General features: G+C 34.4%; 4 protein-coding genes and 1 long non-coding RNA gene across 6 annotated transcripts in view; 4 read left to right on the forward strand and 1 right to left on the reverse strand.

The window, feature by feature from the left end:
* The first annotated feature begins 5,461 nt into the window (after window positions 1-5,461).
* Window positions 5,462-6,926, forward strand: LOC113765151 (probable glutathione S-transferase). The gene is made up of 2 exons (XM_027309231.1): window positions 5,462-5,983; window positions 6,312-6,926. The coding sequence occupies exons 1-2, from the start codon at window positions 5,669-5,671 to the stop codon at window positions 6,687-6,689; spliced, it is 693 nt and encodes a 230-aa protein (XP_027165032.1). The 5' UTR covers window positions 5,462-5,668; the 3' UTR covers window positions 6,690-6,926.
* A 2,054-nt stretch (window positions 6,927-8,980) lies between these two features.
* Window positions 8,981-10,096, forward strand: LOC113765824 (glutathione transferase GST 23-like). Its single transcript, XM_027310072.1, has 2 exons — window positions 8,981-9,298; window positions 9,594-10,096. The coding sequence occupies exons 1-2, from the start codon at window positions 8,981-8,983 to the stop codon at window positions 9,957-9,959; spliced, it is 684 nt and encodes a 227-aa protein (XP_027165873.1). The 3' UTR covers window positions 9,960-10,096.
* A 1,548-nt stretch (window positions 10,097-11,644) lies between these two features.
* Window positions 11,645-13,315, forward strand: LOC113764670. The gene is made up of 3 exons (XR_003467668.1): window positions 11,645-11,727; window positions 12,693-12,935; window positions 13,081-13,315. It is a non-coding gene; the product is annotated as an uncharacterized LOC113764670 (long non-coding RNA).
* Window positions 13,316-13,448: 133 nt separating this feature from the next.
* LOC113764669 (11S globulin subunit beta-like) lies at window positions 13,449-15,584 on the reverse strand. 2 transcript variants are annotated; one of them, XM_027308638.1, is made up of 5 exons: window positions 15,451-15,584; window positions 15,197-15,414; window positions 14,742-15,085; window positions 14,142-14,630; window positions 13,449-14,062 (listed from the first exon to the last, which is right to left on the reverse strand). In XM_027308638.1, the coding sequence occupies exons 1-5, from the start codon at window positions 15,534-15,536 to the stop codon at window positions 13,670-13,672; spliced, it is 1,530 nt and encodes a 509-aa protein (XP_027164439.1). In that variant the 5' UTR covers window positions 15,537-15,584; the 3' UTR covers window positions 13,449-13,669. The 2 variants fall into 2 exon arrangements, with proteins under 2 accessions (XP_027164439.1, XP_027164438.1); XM_027308637.1 differs by having other exon boundaries at window positions 15,197-15,584.
* A 6,868-nt stretch (window positions 15,585-22,452) lies between these two features.
* Window positions 22,453-26,747, forward strand: part of LOC113765826 — a 17,242-nt gene continuing 12,947 nt past the window's right edge. The window contains exons 1-6 of the mRNA XM_027310073.1: window positions 22,453-22,747; window positions 23,727-23,822; window positions 24,393-24,476; window positions 25,420-25,580; window positions 25,668-25,725; window positions 26,580-26,744. Of these exons, the coding sequence (XP_027165874.1) occupies window positions 22,481-22,747; window positions 23,727-23,822; window positions 24,393-24,476; window positions 25,420-25,580; window positions 25,668-25,725; window positions 26,580-26,744 (831 nt within the window). The 5' untranslated portion in view covers window positions 22,453-22,480. The remainder of the gene's footprint in view (window positions 22,748-23,726; window positions 23,823-24,392; window positions 24,477-25,419; window positions 25,581-25,667; window positions 25,726-26,579; window positions 26,745-26,747) is intronic.

Consider the following 26,747-nt stretch of genomic DNA (forward strand, 5'->3'; position numbering starts at 1 on the left):
CTACTAACTATCTTTGACAATAATTAGTAGTATCAATTTGTACATTAATATAAATTGGTTCCTGGAGCTTTTTCTTTTCGGGGGTTTTCCCCCCATCTTATAGGCAGCAATACTACTGCTGCTCTAAGAACGAGGCAAAATCCGTTCCATTTCAGCATTTTTTCCGTCTGTTTTGCAGGTACTAGATGTTTCATATCCTCTCCCCACGCTCCCCACGCTATCTGTCCTAGTCTACACATACTTAGGGATGTACGCGAGTTGAGTCATAATCGAGTAACTCGCGAGTAGCTCGGTCAACGGCTTGGCTTGAACTCAAGTTGACCGAGTTCGAGCCGAGTTTCGAGCTACTCGATTGTCATTCGAGTCGAGTTTCGAGCCAATATTTTGAGACTCGGTGCTTGTCGAGCTACTCGTCGAGTCGGGGGTATTTAAATAATATATTTATAATTTAAATAATATCTATGTATTATAATTATAAAATGACCATTATGGGTATAAGTTTTACGGAATTTATAATAAACTCTTCTTTATAATAAAATTTCATAATGGCAAAAAAGTAATAACATTATTGGTCGAGTCGAGTCAAAAAGCTTGATTAGACTCGACTTGATAAAGCTTGATTAAAGGTCGAGCCTTATCGAGTCGAGTCTCGAGGTGAAAACGAGTTCCTCGAGTCAAGTTTCGAGTATCGATTTTTTGTACTCGGTCAAGCTCGAGTCGAGTTCGAGCCTAGGTATATATGAGTCAAGTCGAGCTCGAGTATAGCAATACTCGAGCTTGACTTGGCTCGATTACATCCCTATACATACTCACACACTGGCAGTCTCTGTTAGGTTGGGTACCAAGAAATTGACCAACAACAAGAATAATAGGGTTTTTACCAACTCAATAAAAACAATAACAAATCAAATAAATGAAACAGATAAATACAAGAAATTTTACGTGGGAAGTGACCTATGCCAACCCATCGGCCGAAAATGACCTATGCCAACCCAATACAAAAGAGGGTAACAAAAAGAGGATAATAGATTTACTATAATAGAAAGATGAAAGAGAGCACTATAACAGAGAGTACAAAAAGGAGAATACAAAACTTGGAAATAATTTCAAGACCCAAAAGGTACCTAAAACTGAAATACAAAATTTAAAATTGAAAATACAAAAGAGTTTAAATTACACAAAATACTTAATGGTCCAAAGACTCTTAACTTTTTTTTTCAAGTTATCTTCTTTTTTTTTTTAGTGTAAGCGAGAGGATTCGAATCCGAGACCTCTTGTTTACACTCCCTCTCCCCGTACCATCCAACCCAACCCTCCCCCTAAAGACTCTTAACTTGTTTTGCCTAATCAAAACATTTCTTAGATTGGAGCATGAGCCCCTCTAAACTTTTTTAGGCTAGTGCATACGGCACTTGGATTGATACTCATAGCACAATTAAATTCATTTAAATCCATCATATTCGTAACCACTAGGAGAAGATATTTCTTTGTAAAGTTTTTGCTGTAAGATACAAAAATAAACTCAACCATCTCCTCTCCCCACACTCTCGCACATGGATGTCTATGGTAGCTACTGTTCGATCCTTCGTACCGTACGAAAAGGTCGCTTGGACGATTGGGAAGTTGACAACAAACACTATGCGAAAATCAAGGCGCCACATGGTTCAGAGAGTTAGAACACATTATTGAATATGTTTTAAGGAAGGCGTTACGGGAACTTTTTTTTTGAGCAAAATGTCCCAATGGTCCTTAAACTATTACAAAATTTAACTTTTGACCCTTTAACTATTAATTGATAAGTTTTGGCCCTCTAATTAATTAAAACATATAATTCTAGTCCTTTTGTCAACTTGAACCGTTATGTTTAACAAAAATAGCTGGACATGCGAAACAATGGCCCTCAAATTATTATAAAGTTTAACTTTTGACCCTCCAACTATTAATTGATAAATTTTACCCCTTTAACTAATTAAAACATATAATTCTAACCTTTTCGTCAATTTGAATCATCATGTCAAATAGAAATATCACCAAATGCGTGGTAAGGACATAATTGAGGAGTGTTTCATCTTCACAAGACATGTGCTAGGATAAATTTATTTACCCCATTTGACTCATAAATTAATTTACCAAATCTCCAATTGTTAAATTTGACCAAAATCAATTGAAGTCTTGGTTCGCTTTCAAGTTTGAACTTTCTGGATCTCTCAAATAATTAATTCTCTGGTGAGATTTCCCAAAACTTTACATCATTATATCTAAACCTTTTTAATTTATCAAATACGGGTTTGGCACATCCCAAATTCTTTATCAATAGATGTTTCTATTCGATATAACGACTCAAGTTGACGGAAAAGATAGAATTATACGTTTTAATTAGTTAGAAGGTTAGAACTTATCAGTTAATAATTAGAGAATCAAAAGTTAAACTTTGTAATAGTTTGAGGGCCACTAGCATTTCTTGAATCCTTTATCTCTGTTAAACATAATGACTTAAGTTGACGGAAGGGTTAAAATTATATGTTTTAATTAGATGGAGGGTTAAAACTTATCAATTAATAGTTTGAAGGCTAAAAGTTGAATTTCATAATAGTTTGAGAGTCATTGGGGCATTTTGCCCCTTTTTTTTTTAATTCGTTTACCATCAGACCAGAAGAGTGCACTACATACCCGTCGGATTTGGAGAGCCATGCCTATGGTAATTAGTGGAAGGCAAGGTTTGAACCCTTGCCTCCCACCCCGCGGCCAACTCCCCTATTGGGATTTGGATTCTTGCTAGCGTTATTTGTGTAGAAAGTTTTCGGGGGTAATTATTTCTTTTTCCTGTTATTAACCATGAACTTAAATAAAGTTCTGTTCTTTGCTCTTAATAAATTACTGTTATGTGTCTGCTCCAATATCATGGGATCTTTTTGCCAGGACTAAACCAGTTACGCTAAAGCTTTCTTTTTTTATTCTATCTTTTCTGAATTTTTGAGATGATTTTACCGGGTCGTGAACTTCAGAGTTTGAGATATGAAATCGTCCACCATGCCGCTGCAGGTTGAATTATTCCCATGATACGTATTTATAACAAGGCAACATTCCAATCCTCATTTTCTGTTATGTGCTTTGGCTTAATGACATTATCATGCGTATGTCTCAAAATTGATGCATTCTTGTTGACTTGAGAGCCGCTTTAGGAAACATCTTCCTACTTAGCCGTGTAATCTGGGGCCAGAGTCGATCTTTTTCTCTTGTTTATGGTGATTTCTTGTTGATATAAGTTCTTATTTGCCTCACTTGCTAGTGCTCTTATTTTTTCTACTTTGCTGCATTGCTGGCTTGAAATTGCTGGCTTGCATTGCTGCATTTTCTACGAATCGAGTCGCTCACGATCGGATCGCGAGCGGCTCTAGTCTGAACTCGACTCGAGCTCAAAAATACTAAATTTATTAGCTTGTGAGTCAACTCGACCTCGATTATATATGTGTGTATATTTTTTTTATTTTTTATTTTAATAATAAAATTACATATATATCACTAATATTTTATTATTTGGTAAGAAAAATTACTATTTTATTTCTTTTTTAAAAATAAAATAATTATTTTTTTATTTTTTTAATCTCGAGTTTGAACTTGACATTTTGAACTCATCAAACTCGAGCTTTATAAAATTATGTTGAAACTCAACTCGATTATGCCGAAACTCGGCTCGTTTGCACCCTTACTTGAGATAATTTTACTACGTTTTGCCTATAGGTCTACAGTTTTGTTATGTTGCTCCAAATTTTACAATATGGTTACACTAATGCAACTTTAGGCCAGTTTTGAGGTTCTGTTCTACATTTAAATAAAAAAGTTGTTATCCTAGAAACTCAGCTCCTGAATTTCGTATGCAATGTCATGTAACTGTTGCTACTACTCCCCCATTTTTTTTTAGTGGATTCTTAGCTTCTAGTAAACATTGCCTTTTTTAAAAAAATGACTTTTTTTTCTGTTGTTTTATTGGGAATTTTAGATTATTAACTATCCATATGCATAAAATAATTACCTGAGAAACTACTACTCATTAACGTATTTTTAATTTCATAAAATTCTTTAACAAGTTAATTTTCAAATCAAAAAAAAATTTAAAACCAATTTCCGTGAAATTCACTTTTGTTATTTGCATGAGCGGCAATCACTAATATTTACAAAGGATCCCAACATTCGCAATTTATATGTGCGGCTATTGTGTAGATCCATAAAATTTTATTTTCACCCTTTTGAAGCATACAAATTTTTCAAAACTGTCCTACGAATTACTAATAAATTGCCCCAACGATATTTTGAAAAAAAATTTTATATTAGAAAGTAAAATTAATTAGCACTATAATAAGTGGCCCCAACCCATCCGTAAAGTGTGTATATATATATATTTTTTGTCATATGACCACGTGTGATATCCTGAATCACCAGACTAGTCCACACGTGTCCCACACCAACCTGTCCAACCCGTGTGGGGGTTGTTTCACTGGAGATTCGATTCTTAACATTGGTACTCATCTAACTAGGTTACTACCACTAGACCAAAGTCCCGAGGGCGATCCGTAAAGTGTGTACTTCAGTGTATGGTTAATGGAAACCACATGTTCACTTGTATGTGATGCTAAAATTTTGTAAAACAAATGATTTTGTGCGAGCACAAGCTGGTAGTGTTGATAAGGACAGATCATTTTTTTTTTCATAAAAGGTTGAAAAGGTTGTGTGTTCGAGTGGATGATCATGAGAATCCCTATAACGCGTGGTTTATGACTTTAAATTCTTTAGTTGCGGAAGTTTTCGATCCCAATTCGATTGTTCAAATGAGACATTGTCAAGTAAATTTCACTAACTCAAGTCACGTATAAAATCAAAAGAACTGTCACGGAACAAGATTAGTGAATTTGACGTGAGAGGGTCTCTTATGTCTTCGATTGAATTGCATTGTCCACGACTGCACATTTGAAGCTATGGTCCATGCTATGGTGGTGACTGGAACTAAATCCACTGAACTTTTTATTATCCAAAAAAAAAAAATTATGATGTTCGATGTTACGTGCCTTCTTGTTGGTTTCTCCTGTCGCTTTACATTATGGGGCCTGGTTTTAATTGAGGCAAACAATAATATGCGGATCAAATTATGTGAAAAAACAAGTTCATCATGATTACGACGACCAATATTTGTTTGCACCTATCAAGAAACTTGACACCATGGAATGTGATGCCAGCTTTACTGATTAGAAAGCTCCATTTTTAATCCCTGATGAAGCTATCTTCTAATAAAGGAGAAAATATAATTTTTTTTTATAGAAAATGTAAAGAAACAAATAGTTGAAACGGTGAGTCAACTACCAAAAAATTTACTCATTCATACTTTTTTGTTTTAACCTTCATAGAATTCCTTAACCAATCTCTGTAAAAGTAAATCTTACAAATTACTGAGTCTGTCATCATTTGCATAGTACGTGGGCAAGTCCTTGTGTCGACTGATAATTATATGAATTGAGAACCGCAAAGAATGAGATCAAAGATTAGACAAGACCAGATATTGTTCATGTGATTTCTCTAGTCTTCGAGATATTCTCCAAGAAATTCCAGGAAAACAACAGGGTAAAAAGGATCAAATACGGCCGCGGAGGAGGAGGAGGATTAGGAAAAATTCTCGATGCAAAGCCAAAGGGTGTGGCTCTTGGGATTCTGGGCAAGCCCATTTGTTCAGAGGGTGAAGTGGGCGCTCAAACTTAAGGGTGTTGAGTATGAATACATTGAAGAAGATCTATTCGACAAGAGCTCTTTGCTTTTGAAGTTAAATCCTCTTCAGAAATTGGTGCCTGTTCTTGTTCACAATCGAAAACCAATTTCAGAATCCATACTCATTCTTGAATATATTGATGAGGTCTGGAAACAGAACCCCTTGTTACCCCATGATCCTTATGAAAGAGCACAAGCACGTTTCTGGGCTAAATTTGCTGAAGAGAAGGTAATAAATTCTCCCTTGATCCTCGAATCTACCTTTAATTCATAGCACGGGCACGAAAACTAAAAATTGAGCATTTCTTATCACAACCCTTCGTCGTAGCAGAAGTTTTTACCAGTTCTCCACCCAAAAAAATAAAAAAATTTGTTGGCCTAGTAGAAGCAATTAGAGGAATCTCTTACTTTTGCAGCTCATGCTCTTATCTTCTCCCATGCTACTTTATAGCTAGGGGGGGATGAAAGCGTTTTGCTGCATTAGAAATTGATTTTAAAAAAAGGGACTTGAGCTTCAATTGAAGCCTAATTTCGTATTGATGTTATGCATTATTCAGGTTCGAGAGTCTACATGGGATGCTTTATGTTCGAGAGGTGAAGAGCGTGAAAAAGCTGTAAAATCATCTATAGAGGCATTGGAGAAGTTTGAAGAGGAGCTGAAACTGAAAGGGACAAAGTTTTTTGGAGGGGAAACAATTGGATTCGTGGACCTTGTAGCAGGCTTTATTTCTTACCAACTGCCTGTTTTTGAGGAAGTTGGATCCATGAAAATCCTTGACTCATCAAAATTCCCAGCGACATTCGATTGGATCTACAATTTTCTCAACCATCCAGTGATCAAGGATGATTTGCCAGCAAAGGATCTGATGTTTGATTACTACGCAAAACGCAGTAAAGAAATCTCTGATGAAAAAGATTCTTGCCGAAATGCTTAACAGACGCATCCCTGTTCTGGAGACGTTTTGCAGTGTTTCACTCGATAAAACTAGGCAGCTTTGTAGATGTACAAGGTACTTGTGTTGGACCTTTTTGTTTGTCTGTCCAAAATAAAAGAATCTGTTGAAATCTGTATAGTGAAAGGGCTTATTAGCTGAGTTTTTTTCATCTATGCTTCAAGAAACTGGTTGAACTGAGTTTCCTCGAGATGTTTTTAACGAATGCAACTTCGGTACTGTAAAGGCTAAGTCTGAAATATTCTTTTGATATTTATTTGCTATACTAATGAGGTGATAAGTAGTAATGCAAATAGCAAAAGACAGAGATTAATGTCAAAGTTACTGCCTAACACTCCACTGAAGCCTAAATCTGACTGCATGTTGCAGTAAAGCCCAAAACCATTCAAAACCAGTCTGTTGGCTGAGATCACTCGTTACCAAACGCAAGGAACATTTTTGCTAGTCTTCTATATAGAAACATTAACAAGTTAAAAGAATCATTTTTCACCATGTAAACTAATCTACAAAAAATGAGAAAGTACGTATTCGAAATTTTTTAAGTATCTGCAGTAGATTGAAAGTTAAAATAATGGAAGAAAATAGAAAAGGTCAATGCAAAGAAACAAAATCCAATTTGGATGGTGATTGACTAAGGCCCAGAATCAAGGCCATTTGTTCTTCATGTCACCAGTGTATTGCTTGCTTAAATTCAACCTGATGACTTGATCTTGCTCTTTTACAAGTTCATAGATACCAGGGTTATATTTTGCAACTTCCGAATTTCCCAAGTCTCTAACTCTAAAATGGAAGAAACTGGTGGAGTTAAAGCTCTTGGGATTCTGGGTAAGCCCATTTGTTCAAAGGGTGAAGTGGGCACTGAATTCAGTGTGAATACATAGAAGAAGATACATACAATAAGAGCTCTTTGCCGTTGAAGTTGAATCGTGTTCATGGAAGGGTTCCCGTTCTTGTTCACAATGGAAAACCAATTTCAGAATCCATAATCATTCTTGAATACATTGATGAGGTGTGGAAACAGACTCACCTGTTGCCTCAAGATCCTTGTGAAAGAGCCCAAGCACGCTTTTGGGCTAAATTTACTGAAGAGAAGGTATTGACAATTTATTAATGACTGGCTACTTGATCCTTAGATTAAGACAGTCAATAGAGCCGGGTCAGCCCGAACTTGATTCGTTCGGGCCAAAAATCCAATGAACCCAACCTTTCAATGAGCAGGTCTAAAATTGAACCTAAAAATTAGGTCCGAATTAAATATGAGTTGAGAGCCAAACTTGGGCCTTATTCGACTTAAATTCGATATAGACCCGACCTTTTAATTACCTATATATATATATAATGATATATATATTATTATATTTTGATAGTATATATAATTATATATCCAAATATATTATTACTAACTACTAAATATATACAAATTATAAAATACAAAAATACATCTGAAGACTCCTTTATTAACTTTCTTGAGAGCCAATATTGATAATCCACAACTGAAACTAATTTTTCTTATTGGTTTAATAAATTTTTGTATTGACACAATATTGGTTGATTTTTTTTGTCTTAAAACACAAATCATCAAGCATATTTGGATTCAAATCATAAAGCTATGAGGAAGTTCCAATCGTTGAAGTTGTATTGGCTTATGACCCATGTTTTATTACCATTTTCCATGTATTTTGAACAAACTAAATGTAAATATTGTTGAAAAGTTCTTCGTTTATTTACTTTACAAGAACTGTTGCTTGTTTATGTTTAGTTTTAGTGTTATAATCTTGTGAACGTTAAATTAATTTTACAATGTAATAGTTATAGCAATTATATTAAGAAAATTGAGGAGTAATAAGTGAGATTGAGCTAAACCCGAATAAGGATCAAAATTCGAATATTTTGTGAGTTGAGTATGATCTTCACATTTATTAATTCGAAACTCATGATCCGAAATTCGAAAGTGTTACAAATTAAATGGGTTGAATCTGAGCTTATGAAAGCCCAACTCATATAGCCCGATTGGCAGGCCTACCTTAGATGTGCCTTAAATTCTAAAGAGGACATTTTCAATCCAATCCAATTATGACTTGCATTCCTTAAAGTCCAAATTAAAAAGTAAAAATAACATAAAATGGTCAATGCCATACAATATCATAATTTTGATGTCGTCATGCATGATGTGTCTCCATAATAATGGTCAAATACGATGATCACAAACTTTAGCTCTTCCAACAAGACTATTAAATGCCAGTGCCCAAGCACGGTAAGACTACCAAGTCTAAATGGAAGAAAATCAGGGAGTGAAGCTCTTGGGATTTTGGGTGAGCCCATATGTTCTAAGAGTGAAGTGGGCACTGAAACTGAAGGGGATAGAGTATGAATACATTGAAGAAGACGTATTCAACAAGAGCCCTTTACTTTTGAAGCTGAATCCTGTTAAGGGACAAGTTCCTGTGCTAGTTCATGATGGAAAACCAATACCAGAGTCAATTGTAATCCTGGAATATATTGATGAAGTGTGGAAACATAGTCCTTTGTTGCCTCAAGATCCTTATGAAAGAGCCAATTCTCGTTTCTGGGCTAAATTTGCTGCAGAAAAGGTAATTAACCTTTTTGCTTGCTGTCTTTGATGATCATTACTAGAATAACTTCCTTTGTGTGCAACTTAATTTTCTTGATGAAAATCATTTTCAAACTTCGGCTAACTCTCTACCAATTTAATTTGCAACCTAAACTAACTTGCCACATGATAGATCAATGTAATAGCAGACTAGCTTATTAGTTGCCATAATCTGTATTAGTTCAATAATCGTGCCTTAGTATTTTATTTAAAGAGTCTATTGTTGAACAATTGTATCCTAAGTTATGCTTTATCATTATGTCTTGTTAATGTAGCTTCAAGCATATGCATGGGAAGCTCTATGTTCAAGAGGTGAAGACCACGAAAGAGCCATAAAAGCATCTATGGAGGCCTTGGAGAAGATGGAAAAGGAGCTAAATGGGAAAAAGTTTTTTGGAGGAGATAAAATTGGTTTTGTAGACCTTGTGGCTGGCTTCATTTCTTACCAACTCCCCGTGTACGAGGAAATTGTTTCGATGAAAATTCTTGACTCGTCAAAATTCCCAGCTATCACAAACTGGATCAATAATTTTCTCAACCACCCTCTGATTAAGGAAGAGTTGCCACCAAAGCATAAGATGCTTGCTTACTTTTCCAACCGACGCAACGTTATACTGGTTCAGAATTCATCAAACAAGTGATCAAGAACTAAAACATGTAGGGAATGATAATTTTATGTCCTAATAATGTTTTCCTCTTGATCAGTATGTACAATGTGCATTTTTGCTTTCATTTGCCTTGGAAACTCTATGTTCTGATATATTGTATCTACTTGATAATCCACTATATACTACAATTTTCATTCAAATAATCAAATAAAGCATTAGTTCTTTTTCATTAACAGTTTGTTAATCATCAAAATTAGAATATTAAAGACAGAACTATCGACTACTGTCTTTTACTGTGATGAGCACATAATTTTCAGGTAAAAGGAGAAAAAGAGCATGAGATCAGTGTTGCATTCCAACCGAATTGCTGTGTCTTGAGTATTTGGGCACTTGAAATGCATCATTTTAAATATGATGGGCTAAAAAAAGGATGTTGTCCGGATGTAAGGAACCATTTGTGCAATTTTCCCTTTCAGGATTTTCTATCACTTCTCTTTCTACACTAGAATTTTACTCGTGCCTTAGCATGGTCTTTTTTTTTATTTATTGTGGATTTATACAAATATAAATAATTTAAATACAAAAGTTAACAACAATTCTACATATTCATCTATATCAACTTTAAAAAAATTAATGAATTTTAAACATTCAATTATTTACTAATTTTAAAAAATTTGTTTACATACTTTTCACTATGATATGATAGTATACATCAAATCATGTACCCCATATCAAAAACTTGGTAGATATTCCTTTTTTACAAATATTCTTTTAGATAATTTAAAATTTTATAATGACCATAAATCTAGAAATATATATTCATATTTAATTAAGTAGAAAAAAATCCAGCAATTCATTTTTCTTCATCGATAAATATTCAGTTTCCAACAATATTGATAAATTTGTCAGTGTAACAATTAATTCTCTTTTTTACATTAAATTAATTCAAAATTCAGGGAAGAAATGATAAACAATTTGAATACTAATTAACGGTATGGTAGTGAAAGAAAGTAATTTGGGATATGTAAGATTTCAATAATTGTGATTAAGGAAGTAATTTGGGATTTGTAAAATTTTAATAATTGTGACTTGAGAAAAGTTTTACTATAGTTCTATATGTAATAATTTGATAGAAAACAGAATCATTAAGATAAGATTAGTTGTTTTTTAAAGTTATTTTAAAATTAGAGATAATTTTTAAACATATAATATAATCCAAATAGAATTTAATATGGGTAAAAACCAAGTGGCCTAGAACCCGTTAATTCTCTTCAATTAGGCATGCCACTTAGGAGTGAGAAACAACTCTGATTAAAAATAACTACTTTCATATATATATATATATATATATATATATATATAGATGGTTAGTGTTTCTTTTATCCTGTTCATGTTCATGGCTTAATTTGTATGACATGTTATGAGTTAAGAAGTTCTCCTCTTATGCAATGAAAATTAGTAACTTTATTAGGCGTTTAGGACCCTGTTTGATGTTAATAAGAAATTTTGATGCATCTAAGTCTAAATAATAGAATGCTTAAGAAAATTAAGCATGGCTTAATTTGTAGAGGAATGTGAATGCTTATTACTCTTATAATTTTCCCGGCTTTCTCGCATGCCATTCTAATGTAACATTAGTGTCAAGATCAGACAAGAAATGAAGGAAGAAATTAGGCATAACAAAATGGAGAAGTGTTGGAAGAAAGCTAGAAGAAAAAGAAAACAACTAGTGGTTGACGAGAGTCACGCGACTGATGAGGGTCAACTGCATTCTACTGTTCTTCCTTCATCTCCTCAGCAGGTATTATGCACTTTTACATCTCTGCTGTTTATGTCAGACAAGCTCATGGAAGGTGAGGCATGACTAATTTGTTCATTGTTGGGTCCATTGGCTTTCACTTTCAATTTCTTGAAAGGAAAATTGCTATGGTCTGTTTATCTCTGCAATGGAACAGCAACCTTGATGGCTTTTCAAGAGCCAAAACTGATTACTGATGGTCGCAATCTACCATTGCATTAAAATCTAGATGACACATCACAAACTTTTGTTGCTTTTGATATTTTCAATTTTTGGGGATGCTAGAGGTTTTGACGTTTTGTGTTGCATTTTATGGAGGTTATTATAATGGGCGCTATGGCGATTCAGTAGAATTTCCAGTTCCCTTAGGTTACAGTCCTTCTCTACTCTCTAGAGATCTTTAGGCGCCGTATTGATATTTTGTGTTGATAACTGATAAAGCTCCCAATCCAACCTCAACCTATGAAGAATTATAAGGAAAGGGAACTTTTCAAAGTTCATACCTCTTATTGTGATTACATAAAAAGGCGTTGATAGTTTCAACAGTCAATAATCCAACAATACCGGTTGAAAAATGGTTATAAATGGATCATCAAAAAGTTGGCAACAATGATAATTACATTGGTGGTTTTAACACTGTAAAGTGTAAAACGTGGATCTGGAATCAGATTTATGATGGATAGAGAGTTCTTATCATAAAATGCTGAACGAGAAGCAGACACTATTTAGTAGTACTTTTGTTGTCATCAAAGCTAATGTCCTCTGGCTTTATGCTGAAGAGGGTGTTGATCTTGTGATAAAAGGTACTTCTGCTAATTCAAGATTTCCATGACAAGACTAGTAAGAACATCAAGAGTCCAAGATGCAAGTTTCTTTCCCTCTGTATTGTCCTTCAGCACTGAAATTGCAATTGTGTTCTATTGGTTTCTCATTAGATTAATAGCTTTTATTTTGGTATGTCTATACAGGATATGGCAACTCCGCCTCCAAAGCACAGATATCTGACTTGAAGATCAAGTGCAGTCCCAAACCAATGTGCAAGTTGTACGGCTTCCCCCAGATATTTACTTCAGAACCAAATGGGAACTCCCAAAACATGTTTTGTCACGGAAAAGAGGAGTCTGCTAAAGGCAAAAAAGTACGCCCCATCCAGCAAGCAGAGAGATACTGGCTTTTGAACATTGTACTACAGAATTCCCTCGGCAAATCAGGTAATGCTATGTTAAAGCCAGTGTAAAGGCTAAATTGTTTATGTTAGTTCATATCATTTGATTCTTCTATGGCTGAGGATCAGCTGATAATACTTTCTTCTTTGCTTCTTATTGAGACTAAAATTTGGAAGTACTTGGTAATCAGGCCTGATCATGTACTACAAGTCTCAACTGAATCAGAAGACTCCTCTGCTTCAATTGGGAAGGACAGGCTAGAAGTGGAATCTTTGTGTAATCTTTATTGTAGCTAAGAATAACTGCAAATATTTGGAGAATTAGTCTATGCAGCAAAGTAACTTGGGGTACTGGAGAAACCACCTAAACAACATAGATTAAGTTCGTATTGTACCTTTCCTTTTATTTGAAGTTATTTCATCGAAGCTCCAGTGAACTTTCTACACAAATTCTTACAGGAATGGTGTTATGTTATCTTCAAGAATATGCAGGGTATCTTGGGTTCCAAAACTAAAGAACATGACTGAGCTGTAAAATCATCAATAGAGGACCTGGAGGGAATGGAACAAGAACTGAATGGGAAAATTTTACATTAATTATCATAGTTTATTATTGACTCAAGGTCACCAAACATCGAACTTCTCGCAATCAACGCCAGTAGTAAGGCTAGGATTGCCATGTCTTTACATCCATTGACCATTTTATTTTGGAATTAGATTCACACATATAGTTGGTAGACCATGCATGAACTAATATACGATTATTTTTACATAATTAGCTCAAGCAACTCCTATTTTTCCCTGCTGAGACTGCTCACTCAAAAGCAAAGCCTCCTGTCTTCCATACTTCAATTCCTCAGCTTCCTCGCTGGAAATTTGGAAAGAGCTCCTCAAAACTTCCGCAGGAATTGCTCGAAATGCCGAAAGTCTTCCAACAAGTGGGTTAATCATGGCATTGTCGTTCGTCTTGAATGCAACATACTCAAATCCTTGGTTTCCAGCTTTCTTGATCACAGCAAAGTATTGTGGCACAATTATTAGCTGACCCTGTTTTACTTCATCGTCAAAAACTTTGTTTCCTTTGTGATCCACCACCTGAATTCTTGCATTTCCTCTAATCACATACAGGGCACTATGTGCATTGATATTCCAGTGTGGTGCAAAAATGGCATTCTGCAATTACCAAACAACAAACTCAACCACTCATTTCACGTCACAAAATTTATGTATTAATGCTATTGTGTTTGCTTACGCTGTAGAGGAATCCTCTTTCTGCACTAAGTTGGAGCCTGCTGAGGATAGGAATCTTTTGGCTATTAACAGTGGTAATGCGGCCAGCACGAGGATTGAATACATCAGCCTCTTGGGGGAGGCCAATGTTTTCCGTAAGCTTCACCGTGCACAAAGTTTCCTCAAGTCCATTGGATCTCCATCCTTGTTGCTGCTCCTGCTGTTGTTGGGGTTGTTGCTCTTGCTCACTATATTCAGGCAGGAACAGTTGAAGTTTTTCAGCTCGGACTGTGCTACCCCTTTGATCTTTCGGACCCTTCAATTTCTGTATTATTTTGAGGTCAACATTGAAAGCATCAGCCAAAAGTTGGTCATCAAATCCTGAGAAGATGTTTCTATGCTGCTGCTGCTGGCCTTCCTTTCCCTGGCCCTTCTGTCCCTGTTGCCCCTGTTGTCCTTGTTGACCCTGGGACTCAATTTCCATTTGCGGGTTTCCGGCTAGGAAAAATTTCTGAAAGTATAAAATTTTTTTTTTATTAAGATGGTACCGCAATAAAATATGCCCAGAAAGAGATTATTTTTTGATTAATACTTGGCAAGTTTGGAATGAAAGTTTTCTTACCCTGGACTGCAAATCAAGCTGATTAGCCTCATTGGCAACATCAAGAAGTGCGACGGTGACAAGTGGAACATCTCCATCATTATATGTCCACTGAGTGAAACCAGGAAGCAATATAAGGACATCTCCTTTTTGGAACCTTCTGAGCTTCTGATGGCGGTCTGGAAACCTTTGCCTTCGCCCTTCATGTCCTTGGCTTTTGCCCTGTTGTTCCTGACCACCTTTGGAACCTTGCTCTTGGCCTTCTTGCCCTTTGCCCGGCTGTTCCTGACCACCCCAAAATGATTCACCCTGGGATTCAAATGTTTCAGCACAACCAGGGATCACAGTGCCTTGAACACCGGTACCTGCATTATGCCAAAATGATTAAATCATGAAAAAAATCAATTATACGATCATTAAGAAGAAAATAGAGAAAAACTTCCAGAAATGATGGAAAGATGGGAAATGAAACTTGCCTTCGACAACGTAGACGAATTTAGGCACGTTAGAGTAATGAGGCAAACGAAGGCCCTTAGGTTGGACAGTGTTACGCTCAAATTCCACACCAGCGCACCCAAATTCTGGATTATTAGAATCCCAGAATTCAGTTAAACCAGCCTCTGATGGGAACCTGAAGGATGGTTCTTGTGCATTAAGCTTCTGAATATTGCACTGAGTTTTACCCCTGAGCCTTTGCTCTTGCAGCTCTTCAAGTCCCTGCCATATTCTTGGCTGTGGTCTCCCTAGTTGAGCCAAACAGCCGAGGAACAAGAGAAGAACGTACAAGGCAAGAGAAACCATATGAGAGTTAGCCATTCTCTGACAACAGAGGAGAGTGTAGCGTCTTCAGTAGTGTGTTTTTGTGGTGAGGGATGCGGCGATTAGAGCTTGAAAATGGCTCCTTTTATAACATGTAATGGAAGATGAGGAATCGACACGTCAAAATTTTCATTTTACACTTGGCTACTCAGTCTTGTGCATGGCTGATGAAGAGGAACACTTCTTTACACCAAAGATGATGTGTAAGCCTTGGTGGCAATGAGTTTCTGACATGTATTGTTCAATCCTTTTGTGTTTGTATTTGCATGAAATTTTTGTACTTTAGCAATGGCATGGTAAGGTGCATTATCTGCTACGATGGCTTTTGATGAATCAAACCCCAAATCAAACACACATTCATCTTGGGATCTTTCGAGATGTGATATGGAAAGATGATCACTACTGCTGCGTCTTACATGACACCTATCTTTTGCAGGACTTCCGTAGCATCATCTTCTGCTTTTAAGTTTCTAGTACCTATCTACCTTCATCGATTTTTATTCACCTTTATTGAAGACAATTGGTTTACACTTCTAGGCAAATGACTGTTGCAGTTCATAATTTCAATGCCTGGAATAAATATCTGTTAAACAATTACCGTTTCTAGTCTAGTGGCATGTAATTAAAGGCATTCTACAGGGAAATTCCACGATTTAAAATCTTTATTAACAAACAAAAGAGAGCCAATCCATGTTGGATCAAACTAAAAGATAGAGCCAGAAACCCAATATGACATGGAATAGAGTTTTACGTCTAACAATTGAATTGAATTATGTTCTTGAAAAGGTTGCTCATCTACATCGTTTTCCGCTGTAATACATCAATAAACCAGCTGTATCGTGACCCATTGTATCTGCCGCTTGGGTAGAGGTTAAATCTCCCTCTATGCATTTCCTCTATCCTTCCCCTTGTAGGTAGGCTTGTACTCCAAAAGAAAAGAGGAAAAAAAAAAAAGTACGAAGTTGATTCCACTGACATTTGTATCAAATTCAATATTTGAGCAATAATGATCATCAGCTTCTAGAAATGATCCAAGTCCAAGCTATTGATTCCAGCCTCCCACAGTGTGTCTGAACAAATTTCAAGATAGTGATATGATAGCCAAATCATGGACAAAAAAAGTTGCTTGGGAAGACTGTCTTAACCCCAGTTCCAGAGTTAGATCATTCAATGGTTCTCTAATCTATTCCATTCTAACATTGTTTAGTTGAGTTTTTGTCTATGTGTAATTTCAGTTTCAATTACTCAACTTTGCATGTTTAGTGTTATAATCATTAGTGCTTTTGGTACACCGATGGTGCTTATGTCAAAAATATGTAATTAATAATTTTTAATAATCCACTATTATATGTAGAATCATGTTAGAGCATATACATGCTTTTCTCAAAATTTATAGATATGATTCTTTTTTGGTTTTTTAGGAAATTATTGTACTTAAAATCACGGTAAAGAAATAGAGTGGAAGTGAGCTGATATGCTTAAGATCATGGTTGGAAAAAGTGGTGGACCCAAATTGATAAATACACAAAACCCACAGAAACAATAAAAAAAAAAACGATATTGAGGCAAAGGAAAATTTTCTATTAATCATAACAAGGCTCTGGCTACACCATGCAGAACACAACGGAGGTGACTACTTCTTCTTAAGGCTAAAAAAGACGGACGCAACGGCTACACATCAAAACCCCTTGGCGGCTAACTTCTATTACTAACTCTACTAGTCATAGGAAATTCAATCCCATGTGACCACCCTACCAACCAACAATACTACTACCAATCCCACATGACAGCATAAACAAATAATAAAGGCTTGGTTTGTGTTTCTATATTGCCTCCATTAAACGAATCTCCTCTAACTTGGACATGCCTAACATATTCTTCAACTTGACAAAAATCTCTATCTTCAATGTCTTGGTGAAAATGTCAGCCACTTACTATTTAATTCTGCAATAATCAACTTCAACCTCTCTCTTTCGAACCAACTCACGTGTGAAGTGATATTTGATGCCACTATGCTTGTTACATCGATGAAGTACTAAATTCTTGGACAATTCAATAGTTGACTTACTATCACAATAAATTTTCGTAGGATCAACCTGCTTGTATTGTAGAATACCAAACATGCAACGTAACCACAAAACTTGATTAGCACTATTAGCCGCTGCAATATACTCTGCTTCCGCTGTAAACAATGCAATCACCTGTTGTTTCTTTGAACTCGAGGAAAATACGTCAGAACCAATAAAAAATGCATAACTTGAAGTACTCTTCTTCTCTATTGTATCACCTGCTCAATCACTATCAGTGTAGCCAAACAATTCAACTGGATAATTTTCTGAATAAAAAATGCCAACACTGTGAGTACTTTCAATATATTTCAAAATCTTCTTAACCGCCTGCAAATGTGACTGACGTGGATTTTTCATAAACTTGTTAATCACACCAACAGCAAAATTGATATCTGGCCTCGTAGACGTCAAATATCTCAAATTTTCTACCAAACTTTTAAAGTAGCTAGGATTTACATATCCATAACTGTCATATTCTTCCTGTCTGCCACTCCATTTTGTTGGAAAATGTACCTGGTAGTCAATTGATGATATATCACATTTTTTTCAAAAAAATCATCACACAACAAATATTCCTGACCCCTATCTGTTCTCAAAATTTTAATTTGACACCCACTTTGTCTTTAACAAAAGTTTTTAAAATTTTAAAAATATCACAGGCATTATATTTTTGTTTCAAAAAATATACCGAGACCTTTCTACTGAAATCATCAATAAAGGTAATAAAATACCTGCAACTACCATTAGAAGAAACCATAGTGCACAAGTCTGAGTGAATAATTTCTAATGATTTTTTGGCCCTCCATGATTTGTCAATCTAAAAAGCATCCCTCTATTACTTTCTCAAAACGCATATATCACATATTCTAACAGGATTTCTAATATTAGGCAATCTACCAACCATTTTTTTACTGGTCAAAAGTTTCAAATTGTCAAAATTCAAATGGCCAAATTATATATGCCATAACTAATTACTATCTTTTATCACCGTATTCAAACAAAAAAATTGATAGAACTCAAATTCAATGCAACTAAGCGATTTGAAATCATTGATACACTAGCAATTATTCCAATATTTTTATAAAAAATGGTACAAGTACCATTCGGATACTAATATCATATTTTTTCTCAGACAATTGGCTCATACTCAACAAATTATGATGCAACCCAAGAACATAGAAAACATCAGAAAAAAATTAGTAGACCCATTTTTCAAACTAATAGAAATTTTTTCAAATTTTACTTCACCATGGACAGATACATCAAGTTCAACAAATAATTCTTTCTTGCCAGATATACAGTTACTGCAACCCGTATCCAAGTATCATTTATTTTTATTAACTAGATCAACAGCATTACAGGCTAATAATGAAGTCTCAAATTTTTTATTATTATTCTACGTCTGATTGTCAACAGCATTAGATTGAAAATTTCTGTCTATTTTTTTTTTCAAATCTACATTCAATTTGTCTATGACCCAAGTTTTCATAATTGTAGCATTGAATTCTCTGTCCAAAATTATTCTAATTGAAATTATTTTCTCTGCCAAAATTACCATCTCTGTCTCTATCAAAACCACCTCTAAAATTAAAATTATTACCTCTACCATGTTTAGGATTTAATGTATCTTCTTGACCTCTATTATTGTTCCCATGACTACCTCTGTTATTGTGACCACCTCTATTATTGTAACCACCCCTGTTCATCTGATTGGATTCACTTTGCTCTCTGACATTATTATTGTCTTTCAAATTCAATTGCATCTGCAACGCCTTCTCTACTGTATCCTTCTCCGGGGTATCCTCCAATTTCTTCTTAATTCTTTGTTCATGCAGAATTAATGATCCATCCAAATTTTCAATATTCAAATTCTTCAAATTTTTTATTTCCTAGATTATAGCTACCACATGATCCAATTTCGTGAGTAAGGTATTGAAAACTTTTTCAATAAATGTTCTGTTCGGAAAGTTATACTAATTGAGTTTTATCTCGTTTTTAATATCTTACAAACGAAAAAAATATAATTCAATAGATTCCGACTTCTCTATAGTCACACATTCGAATTTCCTGTTCAACATCATCAAATTATTTTGCCGAATCCTGTCAATTCCTATGTATGTTTCTTTCAATATATCCCAAGCCTCCTTTGTCATATCAGTCGTAGCAATTTTTTCAAAAACTAACATGTCAATTGCCTGATGAATCTATGACAAAGCCAAGCTATCTTTTGCCTTATCATTCTCGCTAGCATTCTAAGCAAGTGTAGATTCAATATATCGTAATTTACATGCCTTAAGATGAGTTATCATCTATTTCTACCAAAAATTGAACTTTGCCTTTGTTTTGAATTTTTTGACAAAACAGACAATATTGGGGTTTGGATTTGCCATACTTCAATCTATCATAATTCTGGTACCACTATGATGGACCCAAATTGCTAAAACCACAAAATCCACAAGAATAATTAAAAAAATGATATTGAGGCAAAGGGAATTTTCTATTAATCAAACAAGGCTCTGGCTACCCCATACAAAACACAATGAAGGCTACTACTTCTTCTTAAGGCTAAAAGACGGACGCAAGGGCTATATATCAAAGCCTCTTGGCGGCTAACTTCCATTACTAACTCTACTGATCGTAAGAAATTCAATCCCATATGACCACCCTACCAACCAACAACACTACTACCAATCCACTAACGTCACACGGCAATATAAATAAATAATAAAGACTTGGTTTGTATTTCTATAAAAAGGACAAAATAAAATAATTTGAAAACTAATTTTAGAGAACGTTTTTAGTATAATATCAAGTGATATGTATGATTTACACCAAAGAAATTCTCCCATTATATATAGTATAAATAATTAGATGATTATGTGTTTTGATTTGGTTAAAGTCATGTTCGAAGCCAAGCACAAGAAAACTCGAATGGAATATACCACGCAAGTTCGAGATACATATATAATGGAAATCCTTGTGTACAATACAAACATCTCATTTTGAGAATTTACAATTTGTAGCCATGTATGTACATTTTTATTTGCACATACTTGCTCAGTGACAATTTAATTGTACACATGAAAGCTTGCAATGTACATAAAAGCATACATATCAGTGCTTGTACCCCATTTTAATGAAAAAAATTGATGAAATTCAAGTTGCACTACCCTTTTTTCTAAATTTCATCATCGTTAATTTGATCAATCAAATATTTTGATTTCCCATCGACATTTTCCATTAACATTTAATTAAATACTAACAGCAATTTACACAAAGAATTGCAATCCATGCTTGATAGTCCAATGATTTATCCTCACTAGTCAAGTTACAAATCCCGCAATCATAATAATAATCTTAGCTTGGCTCCTTGGCCTGCGTGACAGTTGAACTGGTCAATATTTTGGCCAGACCGAATTAGCAGTAGGACTTAAAAATGAAGTAACTCGTTGACTAATTAATAATCCATCAGTTCAATTAGTAAAATTTAAAAATTTTATCGATCCAAACATGAAATCAATGTTCGATTGGGTTTAATAACTACACTTGCAATAATTAATAATTCAACGATTCAATTACTAAAATTTAAAAACTTAATAGTTTCAAGCACGGGTTTATTAATTACGCTTGCAATGATTAATAATTCAACGATTCAATTAGTAAAATTAAAAAACTTGATAGATTCAAATACTAGATAATGTCCTGTTGAATTTAATAACTATGCTTGCAATGATTTAACATAGCAAATGTACTTTGTTTTGAATCAACTCAGCTACTGCGCTACTCCATGATTGAAAAGTTTTTTTTTGTTTTTTTTTTACTAATTAGATTTAAACTCCAAGAAACATTTGTAGTAATTAAAAAAAAATGAAGGTTGAGTACCGCAATAAAGAAAACATGGCACGAAAAAGTAAGGGGGCGTTTGGTAAGAGGGTATCGGATTCGAGGAATGGAATGAACCCCATAAATGGTGTTTGGTTCACTGGAATGGGAATTGAAATCTTGGAATGATTTCTAAAAATTTGGTGTTTCTCCATTCCCAAGTATTTTGGTGGGTTTTGTCCGATTCCCAAGTTTGATTCCAAGAAACAAATCCAATTACATATTATAATTATACAATGATATAATTAATATTTATATATATTATATTTATTATATATTATAATATATACATATATAATATATTATAATTATAATATTAGTACATTATATAAATATATATTATAATTATTTAGTTAAATATAATTATATTCATATAATATATATTATAAATTTATTAATATTATATAATAATATATTTATAATATATATGTATATTTATAAATGCATATTATATGTGCATATGATTATAATATACACATGTATATAATATTAATAAATTGTATATAATTTATATTTATATTTATTATTTTAAATACAATAATATATAATAATTACTATATCTAATATTAATATGCATTATACTTATATAAAATATGAGTACAATTAATATTTATATATTATATAATTATAATTATGTATTTATTTTATAGCATTTGTATAATTATAATTAATTATATATATAATATTTAATTTAATTAGTTACAAACTTATAATAATGATGTTATTGTATTATATAATTATATATTATAATTATTTAGTTAAATATAATTATACTTATATAATATATATTATAAATTTATTATTATTATATAATATTATATTTATAATATATATGTATATTTATAAATGTATATTATATGTGCATATAATTATAATATATACATGTATGTAATATTAATAAGTTATATAATTATAATAATTATTATTTTAAATATGATAACTACCCATTTATTCTCGACTCCAACCCACACTCTCTATCGCCACACAGTAATGGCTTCATCCTCGTCGAGCTCGTCTGCCGATTTTCAGCTTCGTCTCCAACCCACCGCCACTCGTAGTCTCCCTCGGCGTCACATCACGCGGCAACATTTCGCTTCATCACCAAATACCAGAAAGAAATTCACATTTTTTACTCAGAAAACGGCTAGTAGACGAACCAATAACAGCAATACAGCAAAAACTCGGACAGAAAGCGCTCTGGAGTATAGGAAACTCGGAGATTCCGACCTTATTATTAGTGAAATCACGCTTGGCACCGTAATTATAAGCTTTCCACTCTTCTCGTCTGTTATTTGTTAGTTTTACTGTTTTATTGAGTTACCAAGGATATGCAAGAAAAATCTTGAGTTTCTTGTGGCATATGTGGCGTTCATCTCTTGTTGGTTAGTCGAGAAATTGAATTTAGCTTGCACAATTGTTAAATTGGATGGAACCCAGTACAAAATACAAATAGGATAGATTACAAGGGGTGGTTTGGTGCAAAATTTGACTCCCAACTCCCAAGTCCTAACTTAGTTAACCGAGATGAAGTGGGAATGGTGTACATGCTTGATGGCTTACTCTTGATTGTGGAACTAATAGAACTATGATCAGGAATCAGGAATAAATGTGAGAAACAACTTCAAACGGGGGTATACAATGCGTGGTTATTTTGCATCTTGCTCTGTTGGGGCATGCATCTATTACCTTTGTACTCTTAATGTGTTTGGTAATAAATTTTACTCTTTAGTTTCAGAGGCCTCTGATTCCCTCAGTGGTAAAAGTGCTAGAATATCCCCTTGGCCCATAAATGCTATACTGAAAGTTTTGAGCTTGAAACCAATGGCCAATTGAACAAACAGTCTCCTTATCAAGGCCTAAGTCCAGATTTTAGCTGTGTACTATGTTACTCTAAAGACTGAATTTTGACACAATCCTCAATCATCTGTATGTGCCTGGATGTCAAATTTGGTTTCTCCTTCACCGTCTCCCTACAGTTACCCCTTCCTTAATATAGGTGGAGACAGTGATAAGTGTTGTTGTGCTACAAGTCATTTTGGGGAGAGGGGTTCTTCCCTGATATACTGCAATGGTTTGCTAAAATTTCTTTCTTCTATATTTGTAATTTGGCAGGCAGTATTCATTCCATGCTAATAACACTAAATTACAATAGAATCACTAATAGAAGTAAAAGCTTTTGCTTTTCTGTGTTTAGATGATTTTGATCCTGACATCATTCATCCATGCAATATTTCAGATGACATTTGGACAGCAGAATACAGAGAAAGAGGCACATGATATGCTTAATTATGCGTTCGATAATGGGATAAATGTCTTAGATACTGCAGAGGCTGTAAGCTATTTGCAACTTATGCCTTAAAGTATTTTCTTGCTACAAAAAACTGCATCTGGAAGAAATCATTCAGTCTCAGAATATACTTCACAATAAAACATTTTCCTGATCATTATGTTCGATGTCACTGTATGGAGCTTTGCCATTAAGGATCTGTGTCTGTACTTGTGTTGTGTTTCACATGAATTCACTCTCTTTTAGTGCATTGGAACTTTTCAGTTTTTGCCTATCTAGGAGCTCAACTTTGTTAACCAAAACCTTGAGGGTTGGCTTTTCCAAAGAAATTGAACTTGGCTAACCAAGTGGTAGACCTTTTTACCTTTGAGTTTGATTTCTCTTTAAGCAAAGTTTTCTGGATATAAGTGGTGGAGTGATGAGCCAATCTTCCAGTGAAATTTCTTTTGGATGGATCTTATGTTATAAGAAGCTTGTCACGAATAGTGATATTTTGTTCTTTGATATTGTAAAATTCAATCAATAATTCCCCTTTATGTTCATTTATTCTACCATAGACACCAAGTTCCCATATATATCTTACTTGTGGTGTTATTCTTCCATCAATCTCCTAAGTACCCAATTCCAATAAGTAAGGAGACACAAGGGCGGACAGATCGCTATATTGGTAGCTGGCTGAAGTCTCAACCCCGTGACAAGGTACTATATTCATTTGTCCAGGAAATTTTTTTCTCTGCTTTTTTGATTTTCCAATCAACAGTCATAATTTTGACTTTGTAGATGTGCCTTTGGTTTTTCAATATCATCACTTGGTAGCCTGTCTATTCGATAATGTGGTCCCTTGTCCAAATGCATGACTATGCTTGCTTAGATCTTGTTTCGTGCAGGTCAAAATTCCAGCAATATCTTTTTGGTGGATTTGCTTAACATGAATGTTTTTTTGTTTGAATTTTCTCTGAAATTCTGCATTTTTCTGAGAATTTAAATAAAGAAAAATTATTAGTGTGTTCTGGTCCAAGCTAAATCATTATTGTTAACAGTTGCACTGATTGCTAAATCCTTATGATGCTACTCAGTCTGTAATTTGTAAGTGGGCCTTTTTGACAGTGGTTTTAGGCTTGTTTAGGTACCCATTTTTTAATATTCTAAGGAAGGCCTTTTGGTATTCAAAGAGATGTTTTTCCCTTGATCCATTTCCAGTTCATTTGACAAGGTTGCTTTTCTAGCTACAAGAAAATGATGTGACAGGATGGATTTGGATTCTTGCTATTGTTATTAGAGTCGAAATTTTTTGGGGGTAGTCTCTCCAAATTATTGCTTCCTGTTCTTAACCATGAACTTAAATAAACATCTGTTTTTTGCTCTTAATAAACTTCTGTTAAACCAATTATGTTTTCCTTTATCCAATTTCATGTGATATTTTTGTCAGGACTAAACTGATTATGTTAAAGATTTCTTTTTTATTTTATCTTTTCTGAAGTTTTTGTTTTCCTGAACCTTGATAAGCTGCTGTTTTTTTTCCTACATAGACACTGAATGTTGAGACAGTCAATCACCATGTTTACTGTATTTATATGCTACTCGTCATTTTGAACTGTGGGTTGCCATAACTTGAAGTTACAGTGTCCTAATCAATGACTAGGTTATCGTGGCAACAAAAATATCTGGTTATTCGGAGCGGCAAAGCTTTTTAAGGGAGAATGCAAAAGTTTTGAGGGTTGATGCTGCTAATATAAAAGAAAGTGTAGAAAAAAGTCTTCAACGTCTTGGTACTGACTACATCGATTTACTCCAAATACATTGGTAAGCAGTTATACTTACCAGCATTGCACGATCAATTTTTTCGAACTCTAATTTTGTTTGACACTACTGATTGGTTACCTTCTTCAGTGAAAATCTTTATACCTATCTTAACTCTTTAAGTGTGACATATTTCAGTTTATCTTTGGTAATTTTTTGACTTAAAACATACAAATGAACCTTAGAACCATAAAACTGGCAATCATTGGATAAAGCTAAATCTGTCAATAAATGTGAAATGCTATGTCAACATCCTAACCCCCTAAACCCCCCTCGCCTGGCAGGGGCCCCCTGGCTGGGAGAAAATAAAGTAAAAGAAAAAGAGGGCAAGGTGCGATTATTTACTTTTAACTAATTCCAAGTCAACTCAAGAACCCAATCCACTTTGATTACAATTCAGGTCGTCTCTTCATTGTTTGCATGCAACTGCATTGACAGGCAAGTCAAATTTATTTTTACCATTGCTTGATTGGTAAATGGTTGTACTATTTTATGGTCAGGAGGGATACAGTTGTATCTGAAAGAGAGTTAGAATTTAGAAGAAAGTTTTAGCACATGCAAGGGATTTAACTGCAAAATGGAAGAAAGCAACTAGACGTTATTATAAGGGTTGGACGTAGACGAGGCTATATGGCCCTTAATTTTGTCCACACAAAAGTGCAAATGGCCGCCGGCTTTATAGATATCCTTGGGATTGTTTCCCAAGTGTATGTTGGTTAGAATTTTGAATTTTTCATAATCTGGGTCTGTGACAGAGTATTTATCCACTGGACTAATCAAGCCAAAGCGGTCTTCTTGGTCTGCATATCTCATAAAATATTTAGCAGATGCTTATTTATAGTCAGAAGGCCGTTTCATAAATGTGGCTCCTGAATTGTTATGCTGCTGTTGTATCCTGAGTTCATAATACAGCACAAATGCTATGATCTACTGCTATTGGCAGGCCAGCCTATTATGACGGGGTATTTATTAGAATACTGATATTTCTATTGAAAATTGAAGAAGATTAAAGGTTTTACTGAGGTTCCCAAAATACTGAAAATAGAGAAACTGCTTGAAAAAGTGACATTGAGTAGATCTTATAGAACTCAGATATTGATGATGATGGTGGTGGTGGTTCTGGAGAGGGAATTATTGGGAGTGAAAGATGCTGGCGCAGCTTGTATGGTT

The sequence above is a fragment of the Coffea eugenioides genome, chromosome 3 (genome assembly GCF_003713205.1).
Source record: "Coffea eugenioides isolate CCC68of chromosome 3, Ceug_1.0, whole genome shotgun sequence".
Lineage (NCBI taxonomy): Eukaryota > Viridiplantae > Streptophyta > Magnoliopsida > Gentianales > Rubiaceae > Coffea > Coffea eugenioides.

Coding starts and splice junctions, on each gene's coding strand:
- LOC113764669 (XM_027308637.1), bottom strand. CDS start 15,536: ATGGCTAACTCTCATATGGTTTCTCTTGCCTTGTACGTTCTTCTCTTG. Junction 15,086..15,196: donor ATTCGTCTACGTTGTCGAAG/GCAAGTTTCATT, acceptor GGCATAATGCAG/GTACCGGTGTTCAAGGCACT. Junction 14,631..14,741: donor AGCTTGATTTGCAGTCCAGG/GTAAGAAAACTT, acceptor TTATACTTTCAG/AAATTTTTCCTAGCCGGAAA.
- LOC113765824 (XM_027310072.1), top strand. CDS start 8,981: ATGGAAGAAAATCAGGGAGTGAAGCTCTTGGGATTTTGGGTGAGCCCA. Junction 9,299..9,593: donor CTAAATTTGCTGCAGAAAAG/GTAATTAACCTT, acceptor TTGTTAATGTAG/CTTCAAGCATATGCATGGGA.
- LOC113765151 (XM_027309231.1), top strand. CDS start 5,669: ATGCAAAGCCAAAGGGTGTGGCTCTTGGGATTCTGGGCAAGCCCATTT. Junction 5,984..6,311: donor CTAAATTTGCTGAAGAGAAG/GTAATAAATTCT, acceptor TGCATTATTCAG/GTTCGAGAGTCTACATGGGA.